The sequence below is a fragment of the Hyla sarda genome, chromosome 11 (genome assembly GCF_029499605.1).
Source record: "Hyla sarda isolate aHylSar1 chromosome 11, aHylSar1.hap1, whole genome shotgun sequence".
Classification (NCBI taxonomy): Eukaryota; Metazoa; Chordata; class Amphibia; order Anura; family Hylidae; genus Hyla; species Hyla sarda.
Window position 1 is genome coordinate 50,135,218 of NC_079199.1, and position 11,968 is coordinate 50,147,185.

The 11,968-nt window shown below is 48.7% G+C and overlaps 1 protein-coding gene across 1 annotated transcript; it reads right to left on the reverse strand.

Moving 5' to 3' along the window:
• Positions 1 to 728: 728 nt before the first annotated feature.
• On the reverse strand, positions 729 to 11,748 carry SIVA1 (SIVA1 apoptosis inducing factor). The gene is made up of 4 exons (XM_056545472.1): positions 11,494 to 11,748; positions 8,221 to 8,385; positions 1,937 to 2,093; positions 729 to 914 (listed from the first exon to the last, which is right to left on the reverse strand). The coding sequence occupies exons 1-4, from the start codon at positions 11,609 to 11,611 to the stop codon at positions 857 to 859; spliced, it is 498 nt and encodes a 165-aa protein (XP_056401447.1). The 5' UTR covers positions 11,612 to 11,748; the 3' UTR covers positions 729 to 856.
• Between the last annotated feature and the right edge of the window lie 220 nt (positions 11,749 to 11,968).

The window sequence follows — 11,968 nt, forward strand, 5'->3', positions numbered from 1 at the left end:
GATCTAAGTTGATTGCAACATCCAAAGGGTTAAAGCCAGACACCTGGATTGGTATTGTTCAGCATTATCCAGTATGAAGCGAGCTAAGCTCCTGACCTAGCTTCATTTACCAGCTGCGCCATATATGGCGGCCGGCTGTGGTGGGGTTAACCTCCTCACCTGCCGCCAATCACAGGAGGAGAGCAAGGTCATGTGGGTTGCTGGGCCAATCCAGGTAGGGGAGCGCAGTGAGGTGCTTCTGCTACGCCAATCCTTGCTGCCACCGCATGAGCCCCTGCTGCCGTCACTGGAGCCGCAGTGGCTGGGGAGCAGGTAAATAATTGCACTTTCAGCAACAGCCAAATAGACATATCGCAATTGGCAAAAATCGCGATACGATTGCCATTGCGATATATCGTGCAGGCCTAACAGGCAGTTTTTTTTTTTTTTTTTAAAGAGGGGGTACACAAGTAGTTAGAGGGTTGGTACAAGCACAAATATTACATGCACACCCCTCTGATTGCCTTAGTCTATTTCTAATGTTATTTAATGATACCAAGTGTAAAAGTTTATGTACATAACCTTTCAGTGACAAACATAAAATTGCTGACTTTGCCACAATACTTAATTTAAAATCTAGATTATTAGACATTTCTTGTCACAAAGTAACCCTCTGGTGTCTGCTGGCACAGCCAGTATTGTCCCCAGTTTCTTCAGTGCGTTTACAATAAAGAGGCTCCACCACCTCCTAGTGGTCATCAATTCATTATAATCTTTATTTCATGCATCAGATTTAGATATAAAATACATACAAATATAAAAATTTTACAAATATAAAAAACATTGACAAGACAGGCTGCAGAATGGACTCCCGTGGTTACACTTCATATACAGAACAAGCTGTGCAGTACGTTTGCTCCCCAAGGTCACCATCGCTGAAATGAGGAAATACACTCTTTAGGAGAGTTCTGGTATACACAGTGAGCAAGTCAGAGAACAAGACAGAAACCAAATATTCACATAACTACTTTGTTACTAACACCTTACATTCTGATTGGTGGGAGTTGTAGTAGCAGAATCAGCTACTACAACTCATAGCATTTTCAACAGCTGGATGCACCTTGGTTGGGAGGAAACGCCATAAAGTACTTGGCATGGTGTCCCAACGATACCTCCAACTACAGCATTTTCTCTGCACTCTGCTGTGGCTTCTTTATCCCAGTGATTACCAAATTCCTACAGTGTTTCCCAACCAGGATGCCGCCAGATGTTTGGCTGTCCAGGCATTCTGGGAGTTGAAGTTTTGAAACACCTGGTTAGGAAACCCTGTCCTACATCTTTAAAATTGGTGATGCTCCAAGCAGAAACATCTCATAGCCTTAAGCAGTGTTTCCCCAACCAGTGTACCTGAAGCTGTTGCAGAACTACAAATCCCAGCATGCTGAGATTTGTAGTTTTGCAGCAGCTGGAGGCACACTGGTTGGGGGAGACACTGGCCTAAAGGCAAGAAAACCCCAGGATAATTATGTACCCCTTATAAGCTCTCGGGTCCGCACAGAACACAAGCTATATCTGCTCTGCATTAAGTGAAGGTTTATCCTACATCTAGAACTAGTGACTGGGGAGTAGCATGTTGGATTGCACAAACTGGTATTGGCATATTAAACAGTCCTGTGACTATATGTTGCCAATATATACTGTTATTGTATCCCTGGTTCTCCAGAAGTGTCCGCAGAAGCCACAACTTCTAAGCCAAACCCTAAAAAAGGTTTTTATGGGTGTTTTACATTGATGGCCTATCCTAAGGACAGAGCACTGGTGTCTGAATGGTGGGATGCCAACACACAGATTTAGGATTTCAATATCTTGATCCTTTTTCTCTTATGAGCACAGCTTTGCTCTTTACATTCCATTCTGTTTTAGTGAGAAGTTACAGTCTAACCTAGAAGATACTCACACAAGAACTGTACAATTGGAGCAACTGATTGCAGAGCAGCAGCTGCATGACTTGCTGCAGTCTCTACAGATGTAGCGCTCACACTGTTTGCATGCTTCTTTCTCACCAACTGATCGCACACAGGAGGAGCATGCTCTGGATCCCTCCACAGGCTGTGCTGCATGGAAAAATAAAAAAAAAATCTGCAGTCCCAAAATATATAATTTGGCATCAAACACGTATTCATTCATACATAAGGCAGCAGTTAATATAAAACTGAATAGAACGTTGATCCAGGGATTTATTCTGATCGCCATATTGGTCGGGAAGGAATTTTTCCTCTGTCATGGGGCAATTGGCATCAGCCTCATGTGGGGCGGGCAGGCTGCCTTCCTCTGGATCACCACAGTAGGGAGAGATCAAAACCTGTCGAGTTTCCCATAGCAACCAGATTTAGGGCTTTTCAAAAATGAAAGCGATCTGATTGGTTGCTAGGAGCAACTCAGCAACTTTTCCTCTGGACAGGTTCTGATAAGTCTCCCCCAGTAGGGTTTTAGGTTGAACTGAATGGACCGTTTTTCTTCAACATTAGAAACTATGTTACTTAAAAACGGAAATGTCCCAAAGGCAGCTGTTTTTGCTTTATTTCTAACTGGAAACAGGCTTCTTTATCCCTAGAGATTAGTCATGTCTATAGAAATCCTAGACCAGCTAAAGACTATTACATATAATGCTACGTTTCCTTCTGCAGCCGATAGAAACCGCTCTTTAGCTAAAATTCACACAGAGAAGACAGCTTCCCCCCCCCCCCACCCAGATAAAATTTGCAGTATATTAAAACATAAGGCAAGTACTTGTGGAAAAGTGAATTTTTTTTTAATGAACTGGTGCCAGAAAGTTGAACAGATTTGTAAACTACTTCTATTTAAAAATCTTAATCATTCTAGTACTTATTAGTGGAATTAGAGGAAACTGGATTTTTGGATTTCTTTTCTGTCACGACCACACTGCTCTCTGCTGACACCTGTCCATTTTAGGAACTGTCCAGAGCAGGATGTTTGCTATGGGAATTTTCTCCTGCTCTGGACAGTTCCCGACATGGACAGAGGTGTCAGCAGAGAGCAGTGTGGTCGTGACAGAAGAAATCCAAAAAGAAAAGTTTCCTTTAATTCCACTAATAAGTACTAGAAGGATTAAGATTTTTTAAATAGAAGTAATTTACAAATCTGTTTAACTTTCTGGCATCAGTTGATTTAATAAAAAAAAATTAATAAATAAAGTTTTCCACCGGAGTACCCCTTTAACCTGTTAAGAACCCAGGACGTACCACTACGTCTTGAGTCTGTTCTATAACGTGGGGCCACGGCGTGGCCCCATGTCATAGAGGGTAGGGCCCGGCCTCTAACAATGCCCAGCACCCATGGCTAATAGAACGCGGCACTGATCATGGTGCTGCGCGCTATTAACCCTTTAGACGCGGCGTTCAAAGTTAAATGCTGCGTCTAAAGTGAAAGTAAAACCATCCCAGTAAGCTCAGGGGCTGTTTGGGAACAGCTGTAAGACACGAGGAGGGTCTCCTACCTTGCCTCCTGGTGTCAGATTGTCGAATGACTGCTCAGTGCCCGAGATCCAGGCATGAGCAGTCAAGCGGCAGAATCATTGATCACTGGTTTCCTATGAGAAACCATTGAACAATGTAAAAGATCAGTGTGTGCAGTGTTATAGGTCCCTATGTGAGCTATAACACTGCAAAAAAGTGAAAAAAAATTGTGAATAAAGATCATTTAACCCCTTCCCTAAGGAAAGTTTGAATCACCCCCCCATAAAAAAAACTAAATAAAAACAACATGTGTTATCGCCGCGTGCAGAAATGTCCGAATTATAAAAATACACGGTCAGTGGCATACATGCAAAAAAATTCCAAAGTCCTAAATACTGTATATTTGGTCATCTCATGAAAAATGAAGAAAAGTGATCAAAAAGTCCGATCAATACAAAAATGATACCGCCAAAAAACTTGCCCTCATACCGCCCCATATGCAGAAAAAAAAAAGTTATAGGGGTCAGAAGATGACAATTTTAAAAGTATACATTTTCCTGCATGTAGTTATGATTTTTTCCAGAAGTGCGACAAAATCAAACCTATATAAGTAGGGAATCATTTTAATTGCATGGACCTACAGAATAAAGGGAAGATGTCATTTTTACAAAAAATGTACTGTGTAGAAACCGGAGCACCTGAAAGCTGAACTAGTTTATGCAGGATAAGCCATCAACTGCTGAGCCAAGAAGTTCGTGATGAATCGAATTTACTGTAAATTCGCTGATCTCTAGACATTACAAAGTAGAATTGGTGGCACAAAAAATAAGCAATCATGTGGATTTTTAGGTGCAAAATTGAAAAAGTTATTTTTAAAAGGAAAAAACTAAAATGCAAAAACTGAAAAACCACTGGTCCTTAAGGGGTTAAAGACTGGCAATGTGGGTTCAGAATTCACAGCCCATCGAGTTGTGCTGCAGACCTTCTCAACTGGGGAAAAGAAATACCGTATTCATCGGCATATAACATTTTTTAGGCTAAAATTTTTAGCCTAACGTCTATCTGCATGTTATACGCCGATAAGCCGCTGCAGTTCAATGATTTAAAGCGGGTGCTTTAAATCAATGAACTGCAGCGGCTTTTGCAGGTCCAGACACCTGCTGACGCTGCCCGATTCTCTGCCCCTGCCTATCCTGGGGTCTGGAGACTGCCAGCACCGCTGCCCCATTGCTTCCCCCATTCCCGGTTTTTCTGACCCCGCAGAAGCCCCCAGGAAAGGCAGGGGGAGAGGAAGTCTCTGCCCGCTTCTCTCTCCCTGCCTTTCCTGGGGTCTAGAGCCCTGCCGCCGCTTCTCTGCCCCCTGGCTATCGGCGCCGCTGCCCCATTGCCTCCCCCATCCCCGGTTTTATAATTACCTGTTGCCAGGGTCAGGTCCGCGCTGCTTCTGGCTTTGGTGTGGAGTCTCCTGCGTCGTTGCTATGCACAGCGCAATGACAAGTGACGTCGCTTTGAAGTCACTCATTGCGCCTCGCAGCACATAGCAACAACGCATGAGACGCCACACCAAAGTTAGAAGCAGCGCGGACCTGACCCTGGCAACAGGTAATTATAAAACCAGGGATGGGGGAGGCAATGGGGCAGCGGCACCGATAGCCAGGGGAGAGAAGCGGCGGCGGCAGGGCTCTAGACCCCAGGAAAGGCAAGGGTAGAGAAGCGGGCAGTGATGGCCTCTCCCCCTGCCTTTCCTGGGGGCTTCTGCAGGGTCAGAAACAGTTTATTGGGGTAAATAAAAATAAATCTTTTTTTTACCCAAATATCCTTGGTAAAATGAGGGTGCGTGCTATAGGCTGGTGCGTGGTATACCCCGATAAATATGTTTTTCAAGCTAAAACAAATTAAAATAAAAAAAATAAGATCTCCAGAACAGGGCCCCGGCTCTCACCTGCATTAGAAACGAAAACGGTCAGCTTGCTTCCCGCGCACTAACCAGTGGTACTGGCTGGTAGTGCGGGGGACGCTGATCAGTTTAAAGCTTACTGTGCCCAGATCCGCCCCACCGTTATGCCGAAAATAGAAGATTAAGGCCGATGACAATTAGGTGCCAACTTGCACCAGCTGGGCTAACTGTCAGCGTTTTTTGGCTGCAGCGCCACTTAGCTCATCAATATTCCTCCTCTTCATTACAGAGCGGGGAGGAATATTGGAGGAGCTGGGAAGCGCTGCGGCCAAAAACGCTGACGTCAGTGCCAGTTAGCCCGGCTGTTGCAAGAAAGCACCTAATTGGCATATACCGAAAATAGAAGATTACGGCCAAACAGCGGGGCGGATCAGGGCACAGTAAAATCAAGCCGATTAGCATCCCCACACTACCAGCCAGTACCACTGGTTAGTGCAGGGGGAGCAAGCTGACAGTTTTACCTTTAAGCAGTTGGGGGTCAGCATGTGCTCCATGCACTGTTTATGGGCACTCTGGACATACGCATGTTGTACTCTTATCTCTGGTGCTCCCGTAGACAATGCAAAAAGTGCATGCCGACCCTATTGCTCCATGAATGGGAAGAGCAGGGGCCCCACTCTGAAGACCATGGGGTCCCACAGAAGCAGACACTTATATCCCCTATCTGCAGTATATAGGATGTTCTAAAGTACCTCTTAGGGTGCATTTACATTGAGCAAATCACGATGAATCTCCGCTCGCAGAATTCAGTGAGCGGAGATTCAGTCTGGCAGCCGCCGTCAAAGTACTTCGGCGGAAGGACCCTGCGGCACTGTGCCATCACCATTTACAGCTATGCAGTGCTTGCAGAATTCCATACAGAGAACGAACATGATCATTCTCTGTGCAGAACAATTTCAGCAGTGGAGTCGTCAGCTGCTGAAATTGCTCAGTGAATGGGTCTCGCAGATGACCCATTCACACTGATGTTAAAGTTCACTATGCTTAATGCCGCGGAAGTTACGTAATTTGAACCCCCACCTTAATGCTTATAAGCCAAGGCTGTACTCCGTTCCTACACTGGAATGCACAGAATTCCTGCTGTGGTAAGAAGAAAAAAAAACAAAAAAAAAAATGCAACAGAGTCCAGGCAAAAAACAGAAGGACTTCCACAAAAGCTCCCACCTGGTGTGAAAAACGTTGCTACTTTATTGGGGAAAGGAAACCTGTGCAAAGAAAAAAGTTGATCAGATTGCTTTTTTAAGGCTTCTGCAAAATAAAGGCAGCGACCTGATTTGCAACTGGTCTAACTCTGCACAGGTTTTGATCATGTCCCATGTCAGAGTATGATAGCATAAGGGGCATGGCCATAGTGAACATGAGATGATTTATTAAAGTAAAACTGTCATGAGTTTTAACCCCCATAAACCAGCCCCAGCTTGACAAAGTTAGAAATAACAGTTAAATCATACCTTTTGCTGCTTTCCAGCAGCTTTAATGCTAAAAAATGCTTTTAACGATAGTCATCAACAGTCGGATAGGCGTGGCTATTCCCGCAGTCGCCACGCCTATCCCCTGCGTCAGTCGTGGCGATGCTGTGTGATTGGTCCACAGGTCCCAGCACTGAGAGCCCTTATTACTGTACTGTACAAGAATAAACAGTGCCCGTTCATCTATGCACTCCGGTGATGCGGGCAGCCAGCACTTACAGCAAGCACTAGCTCTTTCTGCTAGTACTTGCTCCATATAGCCCAATGCGCGGCGTAATGCTGTAGCGGAATGATCTGACCGCCCGGTCTCATCTACTGCTGTGATGCAACAGCATTACGCCACACATTGGGCTATAGGGAGCAAGTACTAGCAGAAAGAGCTTGTGCTTGCTGTAAGTGCTGGCTGCCCGCATCACCGGAGTGCATAGATGAACGGGTGCATTTTATTCTTCTACAGTACAGTAATAAGGGCTCTCAGTGCTGGGACCTGTGGACCAATCACACAGCATCCCCACCACTGAAATACAGGGGATAGGCGTGACAGCTGCGGGCATAGCCACGCCTATCCGACTGTTGATGACTATCATTAAAAGCATTTTTTAGCATCATTAAAGCTGCTAGAAATCAGCAATAGGTATGATTTAACTTATTTCTAACAACTTTGTCAAGCTGGGGCTGGTTTATGGGGGTTAAAACTCATGACAGTTGCGCTTTAAAGAGCTCAGTATTGCTTAATAAGTTTGCCAGAAAAAGCAGGAATTTACTTAATGTCATTTGCTGGTCTTTGTAAGTTACCATTTTGTGTTTCAGTAACACCACACAGTATTCTGCCTGCTCTGAGTAGATGAAACTCATTTACACAGGCTAAAGACCTACAAACCAAAAACTCCTCACAGCAGAGGGTTTGGTACAGTTGTATTATTACTGGGAAGTAAACAGCATGCATCCAGCTTAATAGTCTGCAACAATTCAATAATGAAGGCAGATCACCATGAAGTCCAGGCTCCACAGCTGGATACAACTGTAACGCTCTGTGGGATGAAATAGGTAGCAGAAGTATTATGCCTTTAAATATAAGCAAGTTTCCATTCACTAACAGCAAGCCAAGATGTTTAGGTAGTGAGGAAACTAACATTAGGATGCTGCAGAAAAGATTAAAACCACCATTAATGAGTCAATAGCAAGATGTCTAGAGTTGTGCAACATGCAATGAAGTGTCACATAATGAGCCACGTGCATTCACACCCAAGACCAGCGTGCCCCAAACAGTCTTGTACTTGAACAATCTTAGGTGACAGTCACATGACCCATGACCCTCAGGGACTCCAGAGCTCCTTACATGTCCGCGAGGATCTGTGCAGCTTCCCATCTTGTCCTATTGTGGTCTGTCCGGTCAGTAACTCGTGCACAGGGGTCTCCCCATCGGGATTACTGTTCTTATTTTGGTTCCCTTGATTTCCCATAATGGCCTTCGCTCCACTGAAAAGGAGTTTTTTGGTCCTTTCTGTAACAGATGATCAGTTATCAGTACGGCCTGCATGTAAATAAAGACTACTACACCGAGATTTAGATCAAGACAGGAGGATTTAAAATTGGGTAAAACAGGAGCCATAAGCAGCAGCCCTGGCCTATCTTTCTCCGGGAGGACCACAGGCTCCAGCCCTATCCCTACCGAATTGCTAAGGCAGTGTTACCCAGCCAGGGTGCCTCCAGGTGTTGCAAAACTACAACTCCCAGCATGCCTGGACAGCCAATGGGAGTTGTAGTTTTGCAACATCTGGAGGCACCCTGTCTGGGTAACTGTGCTAAGGAATCACAAGCACCAGCCTGGCCCTATTTGGGGTCCTTAAGAGCTACAAGCACCAGCCTTATCCCTTTCCAATTCACAAGCCCCGGCCTGGCTCTAACCCAAGGGCACTACAAGCACCAGCCCTATCCTGCTGCCATGGAACCATAATGATCAGCCCTGCTCTATCCCATTCCAGGACAACCAGGATCTCAGGGAACTACAAGCCGCAGCCCCATCCCAATCCCAATCCGGCCCCAGGGGGAACTACAAGCCCCAGCCCCAATCCCAATCCAGCCCCAGGGGGAACTACAAGCCCCAGCCCCAATCCCAATCCAGCCCCAGGGGGAACTACAAGCCCCAATCCCAATCCGGCCCCAGGGGGAACTACAAGCCCCAATCCCAATCCGGCCCCAGGGGGAACTACAAGCCCCAATCCCAATCCGGCCCCAGGGGGAACTACAAGCCCCAGCCCCATCCGGCCCGAGGGGGAACTACAAGCCCCAGCCCCATCCGGCCCGAGGGGGAACTACAAGCCCCAGCCCCATCCGGCCCCAGGGGGAACTACAAGCCCCAGCCCCATCCGGCCCCAGGGGGAACTACAAGCCCCAGCCCCATCCCAATCCGGCCCCAGGGGGAACTACAAGCCCCAGCCCCATCCCAATCCGGCCCCAGGGGGAACTACAAGCCCCAGCCCCATCCCAATCCGGCCCCAGGGGGAACTACAAGCCCCAGCCCCATCCCAATCCGGCCCCAGGGGGAACTACAAGCCCCAGCCCCATCCCAATCCGGCCCCAGGGGGAACTACAAGCCCCAGCCCCATCCCAATCCGGCCCCAGGGGGAACTACAAGCCCCAGCCCCATCCCAATCCGGCCCCAGGGGGAACTACAAGCCCCAGCCCCATCCCAATCCGGCCCCAGGGGGAACTACAAGCCCCAGCCCCATCCCAATCCGGCCCTAGGGGGAACTACAAGCCCCAGCCCCATCCCAATCCGGCCCTAGGGGGAACAACAAGCCCCAGCCCCATTGGGAACTACAAGCCCCAGCCCCATCCCAATCCGGCCCCAGGAGGAACTACAAGCCCCAGCCCCGTCCCAATCCAGCCCCAGGGGGGGGGGGGGAACTACAAGCCCCAGCCCCATCCGGCCCCAGGGGGAACTACAAGCCCCAGCCCAATCCGGCCCCAGGGGGAACTACAAGCCCCAGCCCAATCCGGCCCCAGGGGGAACTACAAGCCCCAGCCCAATCCGGCCCCAGGGGGAACTACAAGCCCCAGCCCCATCCGGCCCCAGGGGGGGGGGGGGGGGGGGGGAGAACTACAAGCCCCAGCCCCATCCGGCCCCAGGGGGGGGAACTACAAGCCCCATCCGGCCCCAGGGGGAACTACAAGCACCAGCCCCATCCCCATCCGGCCCCAGGGGGAACTACAAGCACCAGCCCCATCCCAATCCAGCCCCAGGGGGAACTACAAGCACCAGCCCCATCCCCATCCGGCCCCAGGGGGAACTACAAGCCCCAGCCCAATCCGGCCCCAGGGGGAACTACAAGCCCCAGCCCAATCCGGCCCCAGGGGGAACTACAAGCCCCAGCCCCATCCGGCCCCAGGGGGAACTACAAGCCCCAGCCCCATCCGGCCCCAGGGGGGGGGGGGGGAGAACTACAAGCCCCAGCCCAATCCGGCCCCAGGGGGAACTACAAGCACCAGCCCCATCCCAATCCGGCCCCAGGGGGAACTACAAGCACCAGCCCCATCCCAATCCTGCCCCAGGGGGAACTACAAGCACCAGCCCCTTCCCAATCCGGCCCCAGGGGGAACTACAAGCACCAGCCCCTTCCCAATCCGGCCCCAGGGGGAACTACAAGCACCAGCCCCTTCCCATTCCCAGGGAACTACAAGAACAAGTCACATACTATCCAGCACCTGGTGGATCTACAAGACTAAGCACCAGACCTATCCCATTCCCAGAGAACTACAAGTCACATACTATCCAGCTCCTGGTGGAACTACAAGCACTAGCTGAATCCTATACACAACAAGCACCAATTCAGCTACCAAGGAACTTAACACCAGCACAATCCTACCCAGCCCTTGGTGCACTACTAGGGTTGCCACCTTTCTTGCCCAACAAAAAAAATAAATAAAAAATACTGGCCATGCTAATTTGCCTAATTATATATGGATAACAACAGGAAACACTGCAGGGGAAATGCTGTCCTAGTCTGACCTCTATAACTTTTTTTATTATTTCTCCTTATACAGGGCTCATTTTTTGCACCCCAATCTATTTTTAAACAGCACCATTTGTTTTCATGTGACTTCTGGATCATGCATTTTTTTTTTATAATTAAAATTCTGGAGTTGGTTACTAACTACAACTCCCAGCATGCCCTGATACAGCCTGTGGCTCAGCAGCTGCCCCAAACAAAAACTACAACTCCCACAATGTTGGACTATATAATAAAAGTGCAGTGTTTTTCAACCCAGGGGGCCTCCAGTTGTTGCAAAACTACAACTCCCAGCATGCCCAGACAGCTGTTAGCTGTCCGGGCATGCTGAGAGTTGTAGTTTTGCAACAGCTGGAGGTGCTCTGGTTGGAAAATACTGGTATAGGTCATGGTACAACACCCCGGGAGTTGGAGGATTGGTTGGGTATATACCGGCCATTGTAGCCCGCCACTGCTACGTTAAGAGAAGTCAGTATAGGCCTCCCCAGTTTCCATAGAACTACAAACACCAGCACAACCTCCACCGACACTTCTTGCAGGAGAGCTGGTTCCAGGAACAAGTCATACAGGCTGTGCAGCCACTAGGCCCGGGCTCTCACCAAAGATCTCCCGCTTCAAGCTGTCCCCACACACGCCCTGGACGAGCTCCTTCTGCCCTACGTGCGTCTTCATCTGTGGCGGGGCCAGGCTATCGAACGGATAAGAGCGTTTCGGCATGTTACTGGACTGCACAGGCCTCAGTTCACAGGAAGCGCGCCAAAGTTTGCCGGCCTAATGCGCATGCGTAGCCTCGCTTATCAATGTCACTCAGACACTACGCCTGCCGTTCTACCAATGGGGAGAGTCCATCACTCACGGAACCTGGCACTCGATTGGCTGCTGAGATGGTAGGTGGGGCTTATTATTCACACACGCGTGTAAAGTGTTTATGTTTACAGTACTGGCGGCTGCCGCTTGGTGGTGCTGCTCGCTGCTTGGACGCTGTGAAAGGCACTGGAATGCGCTGCCATGGCAACCCTGGCCGGGATTTGCTTAAAGGGCACAGGACGTGTGAAGAATCGGCAGCGGGTGGTT

Coding starts and splice junctions, on each gene's coding strand:
- SIVA1 (XM_056545472.1), bottom strand. CDS start 11,611: ATGCCGAAACGCTCTTATCCGTTCGATAGCCTGGCCCCGCCACAGATG. Junction 8,386..11,493: donor CTTGAAGCGGGAGATCTTTG/GTGAGAGCCCGG, acceptor CATCTGTTACAG/AAAGGACCAAAAAACTCCTT. Junction 2,094..8,220: donor GCACAGATCCTCGCGGACAT/GTAAGGAGCTCT, acceptor TTTTCCATGCAG/CACAGCCTGTGGAGGGATCC.